Raw genomic sequence first — 19,545 nt, 5'->3', positions numbered from 1 at the left:
AAATAATACATCTCAGACGAGATAACTGCAGTCTTATAATTACTTCACATCTGAACTTTTTCTATAACTTTTCATTTACAAAATTAAAACTTCATTCTCTTGGTTCATTTATCACAACCAAACTTCTCTTTACATTGATTTACCGCGACTTTGAATTTAGGGTTTCAAACGGTCTCCTTGAGAGCAGTCAAATCCATTTATTACTTCCCTCCGTACAGAGTAAGGGCCCATTCCTCCGTACAGACTAAGGGTCCATGTCTCATGATTCCTTTACATCTGACCGAACTTTTTCCACGTCTTTTCATTCTCCCAATGCATTTATCACTAATAAACTTCTCTGAATAATCAAGATTTTGATTTTGGGGTTCAATACGGTCTCCTTGAGAGTAATCAAATCCACTGATAACTCTCCCAAGTACAGAGATTAGAATTGTTCAAGGAAATTAGACGGTCGTATCTGTACAATCCGAAATTAAATAGTAGTTTGGGAGGCGGCTCGAAAAGAGGTTCAAATAGGGGCGCGGCGGACCCAATTTTGCTCTAGTCTCTTTCTCCGAGCTGATCTCGACGATCGCGACGCCCACCGAGCTCCATCTCTCCGGCGCTTCCATGGCGAACGAGGTTAAGAAAACTCCAGCGGAGGCGCCTTCGTCGTCGACTCGAGAGAAGAAGAAGCGACGCAGATCGCCCCCTCTCGTCTCCCCGCCCCCGATCACGCCAGTCGGAGCCCCCGACGACAAGAAGAAGAAGAAAAAGAAGGAGAAGAAGCCCGACAAAGCGTTGGGATCGGAGAAGACCGACGAGGAAGCGAGAAGCGCGGAGGATCGCGAGGCGGCTCCGATCGAAGCAAATCCGGAGAAGAAACCGACTTTCGATCGGATCTGGTCGGAAGGCAACGAGATCAAGCTGCTGGAAGCCCTCATCCGATGCCGGAAAGAGCGCGGCGTCGACCCGGGCTCCTCCGTCGACCTGGTAGACGAGCTCTTCCGCGATAACCTGAACCTGCCCTTCAACCGGAACCAAGTCTACGACAAGGTCCGCAGGCTGAAGCGCAGGTGGGAGTTCGCCTACTCCAAGCTCAAGAACAACCGCCGCGAGCCCGCCAAGGCCCACGACAAGGCCGTGTTTGAGCTGTCGCGGCAGATCTGGAAAACCCCTGACCCCGCTCCTGTGAAGTCAGAATCTGGGGGGTATCGCCACCTCCAAAGGCTCGTCGAAGAACTGGCGAAAGAGAACGAGAGTTCGGAGCCGAGCGGGCTCGTTTTGATGGGATTCAAGCGGCTGAGTCCTACCAAGCTGCAGGAGCTTGATCAAACCTGGAAAGCCCACTTGATCCAAGGAATGAAGTATTCGCTGCAGGAGAAGGCGATCAAGAGAGACATTCTGCGGGCTTGTGTGGAGTCTCTCGATCTCGGCGAGCACTGAGGAGTTCAGCTGAAGCTCTAACTGCGGTTTGTCTTTTGTGGGTGTCGGAGGTGTGGTAATTTTTTGTGTAGTTAGCGGTCTGTCGTGTGGAAGGCAGACCCACCAGAACAGTAGCTTCTAGCGACCGACCGACTGACTGACCTCCTTTCTTCCTCTTTTTTGGCCTGTCCAGGCTTTCTTAATTCCGCAGCTACAGAGCTTCTTCTTTTTAGGCGCTCAAAACAAGAAGGGTGCACTTCTCTGTGTAATGAACTCTTCTGGAGCGCTTTCTTTTTATTCTCTGAACGTTGCAATTTGGTTTGTCGCTTTTCTAACTCCGCACTGAGTAACACTTCGTCTTCAAATGACAGTAATGTTAGGAATTTAGATCCTAATCTGCAGGGCAAGTATAGAGGCCGGTCGAAGAGCTCAATTGATTATCTGATATACCGTGTTGATGTTCAGGTAGGGAGTCCATCGATCGATTCTGCCTAGCGGATCTGATCGGCCCACCGAGTTCATGATTTTGTTTTAGTTTTTTCATAAAAAAATGCGGAGTAACTTGTGGGGTTAAGGGATCAATCCATACGGACCAGTTCGAGGCGGAGTAGAGAAAAAAGATTTGGTCAAAGATCTAGTTTGTAGTGTTTGAAATAACTCATTTTTAAAATAACTCCTTTGCTGTAGTTGACATGTGACTTCTAGTTCTAGCTGGGAGTACTGAAAGTTGGAATCAGATTACAACTTGTTTAAGGATAAAAACATCCGCCCAATCAGCAATAGGGTAATCGTGGATTTGTACAGATCCAAGATTTTTGAGAATCAAAGGCATGCTACAACATAGGCCTAGATCTTACACTGCCGAAGTTGAATAAAGGTGCAGAAAATCCATTTCATAAAACGGAGACCAAAGACTTATAACTTGGTCTTCCTTTTCACTTTCAAAAAAATTAAAAAAAAGAACAGTATTTCCAGTTTAATAAGTACCAAGCTGAAATTGGAAAATTTTGAACAAAGAAATGCCATAAACCGAACACTCTCAAGAAAATCTGCAGATTATGATTTTAATAATGACCCAGACTGTGGGCTCGGTTTCGGTTTGCGCTAAACAATGGCTGTGGGTGGTCCAGCTTGCATGTATTCCACTTGAAAGAGGGCAGGAATCCCTCTTGAAGGCCAGGCAAGAAGTAATTGAAGAGTTTTTTTGATCCTGTATCTCTCACCTCTGTGATGTTCATTCTCCAGGTGTCACTTCTCCCACCATTGATGATCCTACAGTCGGTTCTTATAATGTCTAAAATGCCCCACTAGGCGCATGATAAGTACCTGGAAGAGCATGATCAGATAATTTGTTAGCTGAAGGATCAGCTCCTCTAAGTGCAGGATCAGATGAAGCCGTGAATGAACAAAACCAAGAGACAAAAAGAATTTAAAGTGGGTATTTGGTGTACTTTAACACGAGACCATAACGCATGAAATTGCTCGCTCTGTGGCCCTATAAGAAATTCAGTCCACAATTCTACGGGTCTTATCATGTCGTCTTATATAGTGTTGGACATTTAGGACCGAGGACTGGTTTCACCGTATGTAGGGTTTGACATTTTGGACCGGGGACCTGAACCGGATATTCTTAATAAATAAATAATTTTTTTCTTCATTCATTTATTTATTCGCCCTCTTCTTCTTTTCTTCTTATTATTTTTCTCTTATTCTTCTTCTCCTCCTTTTCTTTAACTCTTCTTTTTCTTTTCTTAGTCTCCGCTTTTTTTATTCATCTTTTCATCTTCCGTTCTTATTTTTCTCTCTCCGTATCCTCTTTTTAATTCTTCTTTCATCTTCCGTTCTTATTTTTCTCTCTCCGTATCCTCTTTTTAATTCTTCTTTCATCTTCCGTTCTTATTTTTCTCTCTCCGTCTCCTCTTTTTAATTCTTCTTTTCATCTTCCGTTCTTCTTCTTTGTCTTTTCTTCGTCTCCTCTTTTTTCTTCTTCTTTTCATATTCCATTCTTCTTTTTCTTTTCTTCATCTCCTCTTTTTCACTCTTCTTTTTCTTTTCTTCTTCTCCTTTTTTATTCCTTATTTTATTCTTCTTCTCTTCTTATTTTATTCCTCTTTTACTCTTCTTCCCTTCTTATTTTATTTTCTTCTTCTTCTTCCTCCTCTTCTTCTTCTTCTTCTTCTTCTCTTCTTCTCTTCTTCTTTTTTTCTCTTCCTTTTTCTTTTTCTTCTTGGTGTCCTTGTTTCCACTGTTCTTTCCTTCTTTCTCTTTCTCCTTGTTTTCCTATTACTCATTATATTTTTTCTCTTCCTTCTTTTTCATCTTTCTTTCGCTTTCTCCTGGTTTTCCTATTTCTCATTATCTTTTTTCTCTTCCTTCTTTTTCATCTTTCTTTCTTCTTCTTCTTCTTCTTTAGTTCTTCCTTTTTTTTCTATTGTTCTTTTATTCTTCCTTTCTTCTTCTCTTTTTATTTTATTATTCTTTTTATCTTATCAGATGGACTTTACAGTTTCGTTTGCAATACATTTTTCCTCTTTGGAAGTCCATGCCATTTTTTTTACTTCTCTTCGACCTGGACTGGTCAACATGATAGGACTGGGACCGGACTGGAACCAGACCAGGACCAGACAAGACCGAATCGGATATGGACCAAACTTTAGGTTAAGTTTTGGTCCTTGCTAAAAACACAGACCAGACAGGGACATTCAAACCCTAGCCGTATGTACTCCATTTGAAGATGGACTGGTTAGTCCAGCAGGTTTAAGTCCAAGTGTCAAACTGGATATAAATTATTAAATATATATTTTTAAAAATTCTAAAAAAATTAAACCCAACTCATCTGAGAATTTTGTGTTGAGCTAAGTGTAGCCGTCATATATTTGACCATATATGGGCACCCACTTGATGCAGAGGTGCTCGTATTCAAAGGCGGGATGGACGAACTCATTAAAACCTAGTTCTCTGTTGGAATTTTTGTCCTTCTCTATTCACCCTGATAGTTCTCCGTGAAGAAAGGGATGTGTGGAGAGAGAAAGATGTAGAGAAAGATATTGAGATGGGGTAAAGTAGGGAAGGGAGGCAAAGGGGCATTCATTACCGACAGTTCTAAAGATCAGAATGTGGATATTCAACATAACCATCAACAAAAAAATTTTACTTTTTTTGAAATGACTAATCAACCTAACCATAACAGGAATGGTACAGATCAGGACCAATACCGGGAATGGACAAGAATGGACTGGAATGAGACCAAACATGAGGTAAGGTTTAGATCTTTGCTAAAAATCTGACCAGACTGGGACCGTCAAACCCTACTTGTAACTATTTGATGGTGATGTGGCTCTATCTGAGCCATTGGATGATGAAAGTTTTGTCGCATGATAGAAAGTTACAAGTGCAAAGTGGAAATTCCCTCTTTTCCATTTTAATTTAATTTCATCATAACTTGCCGAAATTGATAGAGAAGATATGAAAATGCATAAACGAATTCATATGAATACTGTAAAAAGGAAAAAATGTCCACGCGTTAAAAGTGGACATTTTTTCCTTTTTTACAGTATGTTTATATATTCTTATGATCGGGAATAATATAGGGAGTGAGGTTTACATCCAACCAAATATAAGTATGAGAAGTGCCAAAGGTTTTGTTTAAGAAATAATGTTTCTGGGAAATGTTCAATAAAAAATAAAAAATTGGGATTGGGGGAGAAGGAAGCGAAGGAATAGAAGATATAAAAAAAATGAAGAAGGTGAAACTTAATCTCATTCCATGAAAATGTCCTCCCTAGTGAAGAAGCCAAGGTATACAAGGTCTATGAATGCCTGATAACGTATCATAATCAAGAAAATCAGTATCAAAGTGTAAGGCCTGAGTGTTTCATGAACATTCAAGTTAGCCTCTTTCTAAAACTCTTAAACTGGGCGGTCATATATTGGTTAATGCAATATGATATGTTTAAATGTACAAATAAATTTCATATAAAATGTTTTGAGTTGTGGGCTTGATTGATTGTCTGAAAATGATATGTGGAGTAGAAACCATTGAAACTGAATTTAACTAAATAACATAATTTTGATTCCACTCTCAATTTTCTCCATCGAATAGTACCTTTTAAGGCATTCATGTGCCTCTGAGGACAATTACACACAATCGTTGCGATGATGGATCTCCTCAAACTTCTTCAATCCTCCTCGAAGATCTAGTTGATCTTCCAACCATCAAGTCTCACTCGACGATGATGGGGGGGGCTAGATCTCACTGGCACGGGCACTTACATGGATGAGTCTGAGAGTCAGAAAGGAGACAGAGAGAGAGAGAGAGAGAGAGAGAGAGAGAGAGAGAGAGAGAGAGAGAGAGAGAGAAAGAGAGAAAGAGAGAGAGAGAGAAAGAGAGAAGAGAGAGAGAGATTGTTCATATAACCTGTAAAAGCAATTGTTCATATAATCGAACATCCTGTGCAACGGGACACCGTCCAGAATGACGTAAGGATGGGACACTATGGCCCGTGACATGTGGCACAAGTGTGATGGATTTTCTCAAAACTTAGGGGGGAGACAGGACATAAGACATGGCAAACAGACATCATGATTTTGTCTGTCAACATAGACATCCGTCCCCTCATATCCTAGATGTGATTTTCCCAACTAGAGAGATCCAATATGTCATCCACACCTCTCCACCAGTTTTTTTGAAGCCCAAAATTGAAAATGCTGCAATCTGGCCAATACCCAAAAGACTTTAAAAATCAAATGGAATGCCTTTGCTCACTACTGTTCATCACATTTAATTCCTAAATTTATGCTTGAACATTGATGCCAATAAATGCTAGTTAGAAGTCCGAAATAGTCAATAAATGACATTACTAAGAAATCCAAATTTTTTTTCAGATAATCTAATTAATAATATGATAAATCCAATATATGATAATCTAATAACCAAATCAGATCAAATGCATGGCATTATGGGCACATTATTGATGTTAACAGAATGTGCAACCGTGTTCAAACTGACATAGGCTAAAAGTATTTAGGTGATAGAGGGGCTGGAAGTTCGCCAATTTTATCTCATTTGTTTAAAAACATCATGGTAGTTTGGAGGATTGGGATGGTGTTTCTTTAGTGCTAATTAAAGAAAACATGTCATTGATTATAATTTTCATAGAATTTTTATGAGTAAAATAATATATAAAATGCTTTGACTACAATGTTACTTGTTGAAGAGCTTAATAAAATTATATTCACATTACTAAAAAAAGCAATTTAGGAAGGAAATATGATTTACTTCATCCTCTATTTGTTGCATTATCACTTATTAGATAATCATTATGAAACAATTAATGGATTCATTCCAAAGAAAGAAAAAAGTCAATTAATATGGAATACAACAAATTGACCTTCTCTTGGGCACAAGTCAATTAGGAGAACCCAAAACCAAGTGCTGAAGAACACTTCTGAGACGGCCATAAACCTCAATGTCCGTGCTAGACTTCAATTCTTCAATCCTTCTTTGGGATCCAATACTTTAATCGGGAGATCATATATCCCAATGAATCATAAGCACTCCAAATAAGCTAAAGACTTATATATTATATCTATATCCCACTAGAGTATTTGTTCTCCAGTTAAATATTCGAAGTAGAATAAATGAAAACATAGGCCAATCTTCAAAACATCTATAGCCCTTCACAGTACCCTTTTTTTTCCCAGCGTCCGAGAGCATGTAGCATGAAAGTAGCTTAGGGAAGTAAGCAAACTGGAATCTTTTTTTCCAAGAAAAGCTGCCAGAGGGTGTATCCTTAAATTAGATGGGATCATCAGAAACAGTGACCTAGATAGATAAATGATGCAGGACGGACGGCAGTGAGTGGTGGCAGGGACGGGGAAGTCCGCACAGACAAGGTGTGATGGTGACGAGGGCGATCTCAAAGACAACGCACGAGCTACAGGCTAGTGTTACCATGAGATAACTTGACAGTACTTCCTTTTTGTAACTGATTTTTCTTAGGGTTAATAGCATGAAATGTCCCAAACTGTTTCAAAAATCTGAGATATATCCCAAACTATTTTTTTGGCATGGTATATCCCAAACTCTCTAAGTAGACTCTGACATATCCCGGTTATGACGTACAATCCGTCGCGGCTGCCAGGTGGATTTCCGGCCAGATTTTGACCTGGGCGGAACCCACCTGGCAGGCACGATGGATTCCACGTCATAACCAGGGTTAACCCATTTCTCTCTCAATCCTCGAAAAAACCTAGTTGAGAGCGAGAGAGAGAGAGCGAGAGAGCGAGAGAGAGAGGCGTTCTAGAGAGAGAGACGTTCTAGAGAGAGAGAGGCGTTCAATGTCGATATATTTTTTTGATATGAGAGAGAGAGGCGTTCTGGAGAGAGAGACGTTCTAGAGAGAGCGAGAGAGCGAGAGAGAGGCGTTCTAGAGAGAGAGAGATGTTCTAGAGAGAGACGTTCTCTCTCTCTCTCTCTCTAGAATGCCTCTCTCTTTCTCGTATCGAAAAAAAATATCGACATTGAACGCCTCTCTCTCTCTCTAGAATGTCTCTCTCTCTCTTGCTCTCTCTCTCTAGAATGTCTCTCTCTCTAGAACGCCTCTCTCTCTCTTGCTCTCTCTCTCTAGAATGCCTCTCTCTCTCGCTCTCTCGCTCTCTCTCTCTCTCAACTAGGTTTGATTGAGGATAGAGAGAGAAAAGGGTTAATCCCGGTTATGACGTGGAATCCGTCGTGGCTGCCAGGTGGATTCCGCCCAGGTCAAAATCTGGCCGGAAATCCACCTGGCAGCCACGGCGGATTCCACGTCATAACCGGGATATGTTGGAGTCTACTTAGAGAGTTTGGGATATAGCGTGCCAAAAAAATAGTTTGGAATATATCTCAGATTTTTGAAAAAGTTTGGGACATTTCGTGCTATTTAACCCTTTTTCTTATCACAAAAAACTTCTTCTCTTGTGTGGGAGTCATGGGAAGGGACTTATATAGCCTCCCGGTGACGTTCCCCCCCCTTTTTCAGAGGAAACAAAATAAAAAAAAACATTAAAAAAAGAAAAACTAAGTAGATGGGCCGCAACCCGTTCCCCATCGACAGAAGATGTTGAATATCTAGACAGAAAAAAGCTAAAATTGAACTGGGAACAAATATGGGGCGAAAAATAAGTTAAAAGCTCCAAAAAAGAAGATATACTTGCAGTTGAAAACATCAGCGGGAAACATGTACAAGAAGAGACATCAACGAACACTGTTGACGTAAAATTCACACAAGAACCTCGGCCAAACGCTGTCAGCAACGAACGCTGTCGTTGCACTGCGGCTAAGGCCAGGAGGAGAGGCCAAACCTCCGCAGCAGGCGGCGCGCGAGCTTCACCGCGTGGGGCGCCGTGGCGCGGACCAGGCGGGGCAGCGAGGGCGAGGTGAGCGCGCCGAGCACGAACCAGTTGAAGCTGAGCAGCGCCACAGCGTCGGCGGCCGGCCTGTTGCGAATCGCGGAGAAGAACTGAATCACGCTGGCCAGCGACAAGCCCACCACGGTGAACAGCGCGGCGACCAGCGGCACGCACGGGTCGTCCGCCTCCCACGCGATCATCCCCACCACGACGGAGAGAACCACGCTGAAGGTGCTCCGGTAGAGCGCCACGTACCTCTGCTTCTCCAGCGCCGCCGGAGAAGTCTCCTCCTTGGCCGGACCGATCGAAACCTCCGCCGCCGCGGCTGCTCTCTGTTCCTCCGCCTCGTCGTCGTCGTCGTCCTCCTCCTCGCCTTTCGTTTGATAGTCCCATCCGCCTTTCCCTCGGTACTCATACTTGCTCTCCCGTAGTTTCTGTCTCGCGTCCTGCAGCTGAACGCACCGAAAAGATTAATAATCACAGTGAGAAATCCCTCTTTCTCTCTCTATCTACGTGTATATGATTTGTATACATGCAGAGAGATGGAAAGAGAGAGGCATTGATACGTAGAGGGATATGGAATAGTGGATGAGAGAGATAGAGAGAGAGATCTAGATATGGAGAGATGAGAGAGCAGGGATTAGTGACGTAGAAAGATGAGATATAGAATGGTAGAGGAGATAGAGAGAAAGATATGTCTTTGAGATAGAAAGAGAGATGAAAGAATAGGGATCAGTGAGTTAGAAGGAGAGAGTCTGCGATAGATAGAGGGATATATAGAGCGAGATGTATAAATAGAGAGATGAGAGAGCAGGGATTAGTGACGTAGAAAAATGAGATAGAGAATGGTAGAGGAGATAGATAGAAAGATATGTCTTTGAGACAGAAAGGAACGAGTAAGGGTCAGTGAGATAGAAGGAGGGAGACAGTGATAGATTGAGGGATGTATAGTGCGAGATCTATAAATAGATAGATGAGAGAGCTGGGATTAGTGCCGTAGAAAGAGAGAGACAGTGATAGGTAGAGAAATATAGAATGGTAGATGAGATGGATAGAAAGGTATATGTCTTTGAGATAGAAAGAGAGATGAAATATTGGGGATCAGTGAGATAGAAGGAGAGAGACAGTGATAGATAGAGGGATATATAGAGCAAGATCTATAAATGGATAGATGAGAGAGCGGACGTAGAAAGAGAGAGACAGAGATAGGCAGAGGGATATAGAATGGTAGATGAGATACATAGAAAGATGTCTTTGAGATAGAAAGAGAGATGAAAGAGTGAGGATCAGTGAGATAGGAAGAGAGAGACAGTGATAGATAGAGGGATATAGAATGGTGGGTGAGACAGATGGATAGATGTATAGAGCGAGATCTTTAAATAGAGAGATGAGAGAGCAGGGATTAATGACGTAGAAAGAGAGAGACAGTGATAGGTAGAGAGATATAGAGAAGTAAATGAAAGAGTAGGGATCAGCGAGATAGATAGTGAGATGACTGTATTAGGTAGAGAGATTTAGAGTGGTGAATAAGATTAGATAAGAAGATAGATAGATAGAGAGTGATCTATACATAGAGAGATAAAAGAGTAGGGATTGGTGGATCGAAAGAGAGAGACAGTGATATGTAGAGAGACAATGAATGAAGGATGAGATAAATAGATAGAGAGATCTATGAATAGAGAGATGAAAGGATAGGGATCAGTGAGATAGAAAGAGAGACAGTGATAAGTAGTAGAGACATAGAATGGTAAATAAGATGGATAAAAGATAAATGCATAGATCGAGAGAGATCTATGTATAGAGAGTCGCAGGGATTAGTGAGAGAGGAATGGGGTTTAATGAGAGAGAGAGAGTAAATAAACAGATAAGTGGGGATTAGTGTGAGAGAGAGAAACATTGAATGGCAGAAGAGAGATACAGTATCGTTTCGTAGAGAGATAGATGGTCAATTAGTGAGAGAGAGATATATATTACCTCGTTCTCAAGAAGGTCAATTTTCTCTAAAGCTTTGTCTTGCTCCTGCTCCATTTTGGCAAGAACTGACTCAATGGCCCGGCATTCATCGAATGAAGCATCCAAACAATACACAAGTTGTTTATTTTCCGAGGTCAAATTTCCCAGCTGAGTTTCCAACCTATGCAAGTTCATCTCCATCTGAATAAACATCAAAGAACCGGAAAAAAAACCAATCAATCGATCATATTAAGCAGTAAAAAGGTATGGATTTAAGAGAAGTGGCACGAACAAACCAATTTTTCCCTGCGTAATGCCGTCATGATCCTGAGAGGAAATGATGAAATGTTATATGCCCATCTTATGATACTCCGGCACAGATCGATCGGCGCAATGGCCAAAGATTTCATCAAAATCCACCATGTTGAAATGGCGGAATTGAGAACTTGCACGCCGGCCGCGCAAAGAAGCTTGAAGAACAGGAAAGATCTGATGACCAGAATGACTGAATTTGTAACTAATTCGAGAAGCAGCCCAATCATGTTTAGATTATCTTGGCAGCATCAAAATCGGAGTCAGTGGCCTGTAATACACCGAATGTTAGATCAACAATGATCGTTTTTCAGGTTCGAAGCAAATCGGATGAGATCTCAGATTTGTCGTTGTTTCCCGTCATCAGCAGTAATCTTTGTAGATTAGTTTCAAAATTTGCAAAGTTTGTCTAATGGTTTGTAATCTCACGTCTGTTCAAGAGATTACCAGATGAATCAAGCTCAGGTGGATTTAAACCATGATTTCAAGTGTTTCTGAAAGATTTCTCTCCACATTCCATGCGAAATTAGGAAGAAAAACTGCGGTAAGTAACCTAATCTGATGAGTTCTTCCCAGTTCTTGGAACATGGAATCAATACCTTGTGGAGAAAGAAAGACAGATCTGCAAAAATCAACATCCATCATGTAAGTTTCGGGGAGAAAGAAGAAGATTACCCGCTCCTTGGTGGACGGATCATCTACGGATCTCGCAATTTCCTTCGGATCTCGCTCTCCCCATCTTGCAGTAGACGGGATGAGCACTCTTCTTATCCGTCTTCATCGCCGTCGGCGGGGCTACCGCGACACGTCGCCGCGACGCGTGTGGGCGTTTCCTGCGTTCTTAGCCTAAGAAACGATGAGAGAGAGAAAAGAGAGATCTGTCGATCTATAGAACTAATTCCGAGGAAGATTGATAGATCATTCGGTATTTAATGAGATATTGTTATCTTCAGGGTTTTCGTCGAGCCCGCGACGTCGGAGAAGGACGTGAACAGCGAAGGATTTTCTTCCCAGGAAGGATCTCCTTAGTTCTTGGAGATTAATTTACATTTTAAGAATCTGCCTCTTCTATTTCTCGATTTCCTGCTTCTCCTTGGATGATTTCTCGTCTTACAGTCTGCGAGAAAAACCCTAGCGCGGTGAGGGAGCTCGCGCGGCCGGCGAAAATTTCTTGTTTCGTCGATTTATTATTTTTCTCAAGCTTGATCTTGCATTTCGTGTGCCGTTTGATTCGGAGATTTCAGGAAGTATTCGCACGGCCAATCTGCGAAGAACTCCTCGGCGATCGGACGGAGTTACATGCCGAAAATCCATGGACAAAGATTCCGAGGGAAGTCCGAGTTTCCCACCTCTTCCTCTCTGCGGTCTGTTAACTTCTCAGCTCGAAGCTGGTCCGTTATGAATCTTTTCTTCGATTTTCAAACTCGTGTATCCAATTTCCTCCGTCTCTGGATCGATCAAAACGTTTTTTATCACCAGATCTGGAGTCGTTGCCGTCGATGCTTCGCCACACCTATGCAACGATGCGCGAACTAGATCGAAGTCTACAAGGTATCGATTGATCCATGTTTTCTTGAAAAAAAAGGCTTCAATTTCGGATTATCGCTGGCGCGCTCTTGCTGTAGAAGATTTCATCTTCTTAACTTTTCTGTAGCGCTGCAGCAGCAGAACGACAAGAGATGCGAGGAAGAGATTGAGGAAATTAGGCGTGGTCTTGCTGCATCAGCAACTTCGACTTCGAAGACGGCTCTCAGATTCTCTGATGAGGCTCTTGACGAACAGAAACATTGCGTCAGAATCGCCGAAGAGAAAGTCGCGTTAGCGGGTCAAGCTTACGAAATGGTAGCTGTTGAGAAAATCGTGAACGATTCTTTCTGCTTAATTTCTTCCTTGAATATCTTGTCAGGCGCCGTCCTGCAGAGGACAGCTCTGTTTTTCTGATTTCTCATAATCGGCTTTCTTGATGAAATCGGCTTGAACCTGTTGTTTATTTCATCCTGAAACTGAGAACAGCTCTGTTTTCCTGATTTCTCATAATCAGCTTTCTATCTGAAATCGGCTTGAACCTGTTGTTTATTTCATCCTGAAACTGAGAACAGCTCTGTTTTTCTGATTTCTCATAATCAACTTTCTTGCTGATTTCTCATAATCAGCTTTCTTGCTGAAATCGGGTTGCAGCTGTTCTCTATTTCATCCTGAAAATGAGAACGGCTCTGTTTTCCTGATTTCTCACAATCGGCTTTCTTGCTGATTTCTCATAATCAACTTTCGTGCTGAAATCGGGTTGCAGCTGTTGTTTATTTCATCCTGAAAATGAGAACAGCTCTGCTTTCCTGATTTCTCATGATCAGCTTTCTTGCTGATTTCTCATAATCAACTTTCGTGCTGAAATCGGCTTGAACCTGTCGTTTATTTCATCCTGAAACTGAGAACAGCTCTGTTTTCCTGATTTCTCATAATCAGCTTTCTATCTGAAATCGGCTTGAACCTGTTGTTTATTTCATCCTGAAAATGCGAACAGCTCTGTTTTTCTGATTTCTCGTAATCAACTTTCTGTCTGAAATCGGCTTGCAGCTGTTCTTTATTCACCCTGAAAATGAGAACAGCTCTGTTTTTCCGATTTCTCGTAATCAACTTTCTTGCTGAAATCAGCTTGCAGCTATTCATCATTTCGTCCTGAAAAACGTTGCGTCTATTTTGTTAATTTTTTTTCACCCAGGTGGATACGCAAATCCAGCAGCTTGATCAATATTTGAGGAAACTAGAGGAAGTTAAACAAGGTCCTCTCTCTCTCTCTCTTTCTCTCTATCTGTTCTTTGTGGCAGTCTCCATTCCTCCCTTCCCCCCCTCTCTCTCCCTCTGACTTCCTACTATCCTCTCTCATCCTATTCTCTTCGCCCCTTTTCCCATCTTGTTTCCTAGTTTTATCAACTTAGCTTCATCCAGTTCTGAGAACCTTTACTCTTATTGTGTTGATGTTCTTCCTTTGGTGCTCTCTCACTGTCTTTCCTTCATCCTTTCTCTCTGCCTCTCCATTCTATCCTATTCTCTCTCTCTCTCTCTCTCTCGTCTGCATCCTTTCTCGCTTGTGCTCTCTCTCTCTGTTCTTCTCTGTCTCCCCGTTGACTTTCACAATTGCTTACAATGGTGGCTTTGGCGCAGAGGAGATGGCAAGGACTCCGGAGGGCGCTGCCATGGACAGCCGCCTGCGATCAGGACGAGGGAGTGGCAGCGGCAAGGCAGGGAGGAAAAAGTGTTGTCTCTTCTTCCATCACTTAACCCAATTCCCTTCTCAGAAGCCATTGCCCAGAAGCCATTGATGCTCTGGTCTACTCTGTTCTTCTTAGGTCTGCCCCCGCTGTGGAGCCTCCCTGCATTGATCTGGAGATCCCCGTTGACCCCAACGAGCCCACCTACTGTATCTGCAATCAAGTTAGCTACGGCCAGATGGTTGCCTGTGACAACCCCAGCGTAAGTCCCTCACCACCTTTCTTTTCCTTCTTCTTTATTTTTACCTCTTCTTCTTCTTGCACTCGCTTGCCCCTTCTTCTCTCCCCAAACCAACCCATCATTGAGAATTCCTGTTTTTTCTCTTCCTCTTTGTCTCCAATCTCAGTGGCCACTCTCTTTGAAAACTTATTATTATATTGACTTTTAATCTTCTCTTTGTATCCCACATTAACTGGGCGTTCATGACTAGTTGTCTCTGTTTTTGTCTCCTGCTTGGTATTCGTGTGTGTCTCCCTCCACCTGCCCCCCCCCTCAACAGGTCATTCGTTTATCTCTCCTGTTTGTCTCTTTATCCCCTGTCTCCCTTAGTCGAAGGCGTTAGTGGGCAATCACAGTTGATTCGCCTTCTTTTTCTACGTATTTGGACATTTCTCTTTTTCACCGTCTGTCTCTGCCGCTCTACCTTCGTCTCCTTCTCTGCTTCTCCTTGTATGCGAGCGATCCCTTATAGTCGTTCTTTTTAACTGCCCATCCTCTCTCTCCCTTTGGTGGACTTTCTTCTCTCTCTCTCTCTCTCTCTCTCTCTCTCTCTCTCTGTATTTCTGTAATTCTCTCAATGGAGGTCTTTTTTTCACACTCTACTTAGTGTCCTCTTCCTCCAATCCCCAGTCGTTGGTAGTTCTTGTTTCTTCTCCTCTCCTTTCTCAGGGGTCATTCCTTTTTCTTCCTCTGTTTGTCGATGTTCTGTCTCCCGTTCTCCATTTCTGTCCCACTCTTTGTGGGTGCTCATGTTTCTCCCACTTCCTCCTCCATGGCGATTCCTTCCTCTTTCCTTGTTTATTTGCCTCTAGACCGCCATTTATCTCTCTTGCGGTTCAACTCGTAGGGGGCATTCGTGTTTCTCTGGATTCCTTTCTCCGCTTCTGCGGGCCCTTACCTTCTTTCTCTCCCTCCCTCTTCACTCTTTGCCTCTTTCTTTCCATCTCCGACTTGGGACTCTTGTTTCCTCTAGAGAACTCTTATCTTGGCTGAATTTTTCTGTCTTCTCATCAGTGCAAGATCGAGTGGTTCCACTTTGGCTGCGTTGGCCTGAAGGAGCAGCCCAAGGGGAAGTGGTTCTGCCCCGAATGCTCCGCTCTCAAGCGGCGCCGCCGCTGACCATACCGGCCTTTTGTGACGCTAGAACTGGTAGACTATATCATGGCCGCCCAATGGGTATCGTTTGCCCGAGATGTTTGCTCAAAACTAACCCCCCAAGATTCCATCTTTCTTTTCTGGGTCTTCATCAATTTTGTCTTTTGCGCCATATACACGCGTTTCAGGGGGAGCAAGAGTCATGGGACCCCCCCACGGTCTCTCTTTCTCTCTGGGTAGTCCTTTTTTTTTTTGAGTTCCTCATCAGGTACTGTGTGGAGGAGAAGACCAGAGCTTGAAAATGGCGCAGTTGCAGCTCACCGGGGTGATCTAGAAGGCGAGCTACAAGCCATGAGCACAGTTGGCGTGCTCCGATCGTCGCTCGTCGGAGCGAGGCGGAGAATCTTCGCGGCGGAGCACCGGCGATGGCCGCCGGCGAGAACGCTGAAGTTTGGCGATGCCCGGATCTACTCTTCGCCCGCCGTCGCCTTCTGCTCTTCTCCGGCTTCTTCTTCGCCGCCGGGGGCCTCCGCCTCCGACGCCGTCGCCGGCGAGCCTGCTCCCGACCTGGATATTTATTGCGCAGAAGCCCTCATCGAGAAGGTCTACTCTTTCCCTCTCTTTAATCTTCTCGTGGGTTTGAAATTTCATGGCGAATCGATCATCTCCAGGCTGTTTACTGCTGCCGGTTCTTCGCGCTGCTCGGTGTCACCGGCGCCTTGGTGGGATCCGTGCTCTGCTTCTTCAAGGTGGGCTTGCTCTTTGGGGTCTGATCTTGAGAATTAAATGAAAGTTTTCCGCTTCTTCTCTGAAGTTTCTCGCCGACATGGTCGCAGGGTTGTGTGTTCATCGTCACCGCCTTCCTGGAGTACCCGACCTCAAGGCCCAAGGCCATGTCCGCCATCATTGAGGCCATCGGTGAGCATCATCCCCTAACTCTCTTCCCATGATGATGATTTTGATGAAGAGCAACTCTGATCAAAGTTTAGTCATGGGGATAACCGCGAATTTTCTCTAATCATTGTCGGCAAAAAAATTATACAATTTCTCCAGTCCAGTGAAGACCCGTGATTTTTAGTGTTATTAGTATCTTCTCTGAAAGAAAAAAAACCAAGTACCGGACAGAGCGTGATCTTGACGATGGTTTTTCTTGGAACTCGAAGATATATACCTGATAGGGACGGTGATGCTGGTTTTTGGCATGGGGATCTACGAGCTATTCATCAGTAACCTCGACATGGCAAACATTTCCTCGAAGAGATCGAATCTGCTGGGGCTTTTCACCCTTCAGGCAAGTGAATTCTCGCCGATCATCCTTTGTTGTTTTCTTTAAGCGTAGACTTCTGTAGAAAAAATCAACTTGCGTCAATGCCTCAAGATATGCGGTCTCTACATTTTTTGATCCCAGAGTGTTAAACTTTCTAATCCTTGAAACAAAGTCCTAGAAAATTATTTATGATTATGTTGAATGTTAGTCGTCCAACAAGATCAAGCCTCATAATTAATAGAGACTGTTGCCTCCTAATCTTCGGCTAATAACCTGTTGCAGATTTTTTGTTTTATTTTCTGAGGTAATAAACTATTGGTATCTGAAACCTGCTAATCCTGTTCTTTTGTTCCCACACATTCAATTGAGTCCTCCCAGTAAGTATTTGAAACATATCTTTCGTTACAACTTGAAAAAGTAAAAGTCCTTGGTAAATTATTTATGATTGTGCTCAAATTCTTGAATCCCAAGTCCCAACTGTAGCAATATTTCATCCCCCTCCTGAAAGGTGGTTAAGGTGCCTCTTTTTCTGATTCTAGAAGTACAACATCCTGCTTAAAGATGAAAAGTAGTGCCCTTGCTATTACTTCTTTTGGGCCCTGATACCGAATAACATTTTTGGAGATTCAAAAACTATGGATTCAAGATAAATCTACTTATAATTGTGTTTTAATCGAGACGATCTGATCTAAGTGGGGTTGAAACTGGACACAGGAGAGGCCGAAATGGCTGGAGATAAAGTCGGTCAACAGCCTGAAGACGAAGCTTGGGCATGTCATCGTGATGGCGCTGCTGGTGGGCCTTTTTGACAAGATCCAGAAGGTGGCCATCGCCACCCCCGCCGATCTTCTCTGCCTCAGCGCGTCCATCCTCATCTCCTCCTGTGGCCTATTACTCCTCTCCAAGCTCTCTCACTCTGGCGACAAATGAGTCTGTCTCTCCAAAACCTCTCTTTGGTGTAAAAAATTTAGACTGGCTCATGTATGTTACCACACCGAGTATAAGATTTGATCAGTTTCCCTTCTCTGACCGATGCTTTCTATCTCCCCCATGACGGTAGAAACAGAGCAATAGAGCAGTTAGGAGATTTAATCACAGTTATACTGAAGATACAGCAAATTCTAACAAGTTTTAATCTATCTCTTTGCTTTTAGGTTATAAGATGTGGGCTTGGGTTGGCCTGGGTCTCTACATGGGTCAACGAAAGTACAGTGGTGTGGGGTAGGGTGCCACCGTTCAGGTATCTGATCCGAAATAGAATAGCTGATGTCAATATCGATAAGGGTTTTGTTCACACTTTGTTTGGTATCTGGGAATCTGTTGTTGGTACCTGATGTCGAGTATTGATAAGGGGTGGGGGAAATTTATGTGGGCTATCTGTTGGTGGATCCTTTATTTGTCGTTGCTTCATTTATTTAGATAATTTTAATGTTTCTATATCCGATATCTGAAACAAATATCTGATCTCAAAATATATTAAGAAATGAATTCGATTAGTAAAAAGATAGGGCTGGTTATATTTGGGAAAAAACCTAGGGTTAGGTTAAAAATAGTGTTTTTAGGTGCAGAGTATATGAGAAAAAATGATGGGCTATGTGTGACTTTACGATCTTCGAAGCTCTTGGTATTTATTGCCCCTAACTATAGATTAGATCCACAGAGTGATGGCGACTGTGGTGAGGTGATGGGCAAAGGTAGCAGCAGTGAGGCAACATGCAAATGGAGTGGCAGTAATGTGATAGGAAATGGGTGATGGCAGCAGCAACCAGCGGCATGAGATGAGTGGAGTGAGCCGTGAACAATGAGCATGTGGCGAGAGGCATAAGGCAATGAACAATGATTCCACTGGCGTGAGGCGAGGGGACGGCGAACAGAGGAGAGCAGCTAGAATGTGCTGGCAGGGTGAGGTGATAGGCCACAGCAGCAGCGCAAGGCAAACAAATGGTGAGCAGTGCACGGCAAGTGACGAGCAGTTTGAGTCGAGCTGAGAACATGAGGCAAGGGGAAAGTAGTGTGAGACAATTGTGAGACTCGTGTGATAAGTCCAAATTTAGGGGTTTTATGTCATTGTTTTGATTTAGACTTAACCAACAATTTTTATGAAAAATTTCCACTTAAATACTCTATAATTAATATAGGGCAAGTAATGGGTCGATCCACATAGATGTAAAAATTTAATTTCAGAACTTTTTTCAAGCTTGGAATGAAGGAAGTGAGTTTAAAAGTGAGATATATAATTTCTAAGATTTTTATGGATATTTAGTCAATTTATATAAATTCCTATGATCTAAATAAAATCAGAATTACAAAGAAAAATACTAAAAATATTTTTAAATAATTTTTAAAATTTTAATTTACACTAGAAATAGGAAATAAATATTTTTTTGAAATTTTTTGAATTTAATGAACACCAAAATACTAGAAATATTAAAAATGAGAGTTAAATATTTTTTTGGAATTTTTGTAGACGTTAAAGATATTAAATATTGATTATACTTAATTTCATGGATTTTTTTGATTTTTTTGGAATTTTTAAATATATAAAATAAGAAAAAGACCTTTTCCGGCTATCAACAATGGCGGCGGCGGCGGCGGCGGCGACGACGGACCAGATGAGCCGGTGGTTGTTGTGTGGC

The 19,545-nt window shown here is 42.6% G+C and overlaps 4 protein-coding genes across 9 annotated transcripts; 3 read left to right on the top strand and 1 right to left on the bottom strand.

The window, feature by feature from the left end:
- Window positions 1-514: 514 nt before the first annotated feature.
- On the top strand, window positions 515-1,739 carry LOC144712316 (uncharacterized). Its single transcript, XM_078586553.1, has one exon. The coding sequence runs from the start codon at window positions 610-612 to the stop codon at window positions 1,423-1,425; it is 816 nt and encodes a 271-aa protein (XP_078442679.1). The 5' UTR covers window positions 515-609; the 3' UTR covers window positions 1,426-1,739.
- A 6,800-nt stretch (window positions 1,740-8,539) lies between these two features.
- LOC144711696 (coiled-coil protein) lies at window positions 8,540-11,874 on the bottom strand. Of its 2 annotated transcripts, none has more exons than XM_078585699.1 (4): window positions 11,734-11,874; window positions 11,043-11,329; window positions 10,768-10,947; window positions 8,540-9,245 (listed from the first exon to the last, which is right to left on the bottom strand). In XM_078585699.1, the coding sequence occupies exons 2-4, from the start codon at window positions 11,286-11,288 to the stop codon at window positions 8,721-8,723; spliced, it is 951 nt and encodes a 316-aa protein (XP_078441825.1). In that variant the 5' UTR covers window positions 11,289-11,329; window positions 11,734-11,874; the 3' UTR covers window positions 8,540-8,720. The 2 variants fall into 2 exon arrangements, with proteins under 2 accessions (XP_078441825.1, XP_078441826.1); XM_078585700.1 differs by having other exon boundaries at window positions 8,540-9,239.
- A 139-nt stretch (window positions 11,875-12,013) lies between these two features.
- ING1 (RING/FYVE/PHD zinc finger superfamily protein) lies at window positions 12,014-15,814 on the top strand. 4 transcript variants are annotated; one of them, XM_078585707.1, is made up of 8 exons: window positions 12,014-12,109; window positions 12,303-12,422; window positions 12,538-12,609; window positions 12,713-12,900; window positions 13,778-13,838; window positions 14,221-14,311; window positions 14,406-14,529; window positions 15,562-15,814. In XM_078585707.1, exons 2-8 carry the CDS (start codon window positions 12,371-12,373, stop codon window positions 15,664-15,666), a joined length of 693 nt encoding a protein of 230 aa, XP_078441833.1. In that variant the 5' UTR covers window positions 12,014-12,109; window positions 12,303-12,370; the 3' UTR covers window positions 15,667-15,814. The 4 variants fall into 4 exon arrangements, with proteins under 4 accessions (XP_078441833.1, XP_078441831.1, XP_078441832.1 ...); XM_078585705.1 differs by having other exon boundaries at window positions 12,303-12,449; XM_078585706.1 differs by having other exon boundaries at window positions 12,058-12,197.
- On the top strand, window positions 15,799-18,348 carry LOC144711697 (uncharacterized). Of its 2 annotated transcripts, XM_078585702.1 has the most exons (6): window positions 15,799-16,245; window positions 16,314-16,391; window positions 16,479-16,560; window positions 16,806-16,933; window positions 17,624-17,839; window positions 18,064-18,348. In XM_078585702.1, the coding sequence occupies exons 1-5, from the start codon at window positions 15,994-15,996 to the stop codon at window positions 17,837-17,839; spliced, it is 756 nt and encodes a 251-aa protein (XP_078441828.1). In that variant the 5' UTR covers window positions 15,799-15,993; the 3' UTR covers window positions 18,064-18,348. The 2 variants fall into 2 exon arrangements, with proteins under 2 accessions (XP_078441828.1, XP_078441827.1); XM_078585701.1 differs by lacking the exon at window positions 18,064-18,348 and having other exon boundaries at window positions 17,624-17,933.
- The last annotated feature ends 1,197 nt before the right edge of the window (window positions 18,349-19,545 follow it).

Source organism: Wolffia australiana, chromosome 14 (assembly GCF_029677425.1).
Source record: "Wolffia australiana isolate 7733 chromosome 14, ASM2967742v1".
Lineage (NCBI taxonomy): Eukaryota > Viridiplantae > Streptophyta > Magnoliopsida > Alismatales > Araceae > Wolffia > Wolffia australiana.
The sequence above is the reverse complement of the archived record's forward strand: the minus strand, read 5'-3'. Positions and strand labels throughout refer to the sequence as shown.

Excerpts from the sequence above, each read along its gene's own strand:
- ING1 (XM_078585705.1), top strand. The coding sequence starts at position 12,371 with ATGGACAAAGATTCCGAGGGAAGTCCGAGTTTCCCACCTCTTCCTCTC. Across the intron at positions 12,901-13,777 it reads CGGGTCAAGCTTACGAAATG|GTGGATACGCAAATCCAGCA; the intron begins GTAGCTGTTGAG and ends TTTTTCACCCAG. Across the intron at positions 14,312-14,405 it reads GGCAAGGCAGGGAGGAAAAA|GTCTGCCCCCGCTGTGGAGC; the intron begins GTGTTGTCTCTT and ends TGTTCTTCTTAG.
- LOC144711697 (XM_078585702.1), top strand. The coding sequence starts at position 15,994 with ATGAGCACAGTTGGCGTGCTCCGATCGTCGCTCGTCGGAGCGAGGCGG. Across the intron at positions 16,392-16,478 it reads CCGTGCTCTGCTTCTTCAAG|GGTTGTGTGTTCATCGTCAC; the intron begins GTGGGCTTGCTC and ends ACATGGTCGCAG. Across the intron at positions 16,934-17,623 it reads TGGGGCTTTTCACCCTTCAG|GAGAGGCCGAAATGGCTGGA; the intron begins GCAAGTGAATTC and ends AACTGGACACAG.
- LOC144711696 (XM_078585699.1), bottom strand. The coding sequence starts at position 11,288 with ATGATTGGGCTGCTTCTCGAATTAGTTACAAATTCAGTCATTCTGGTC. Across the intron at positions 10,948-11,042 it reads CATTACGCAGGGAAAAATTG|ATGGAGATGAACTTGCATAG; the intron begins GTTTGTTCGTGC and ends ATGTTTATTCAG. Across the intron at positions 9,246-10,767 it reads TTGACCTTCTTGAGAACGAG|CTGCAGGACGCGAGACAGAA; the intron begins GTAATATATATC and ends CGGTGCGTTCAG.
- LOC144712316 (XM_078586553.1), top strand. The coding sequence starts at position 610 with ATGGCGAACGAGGTTAAGAAAACTCCAGCGGAGGCGCCTTCGTCGTCG.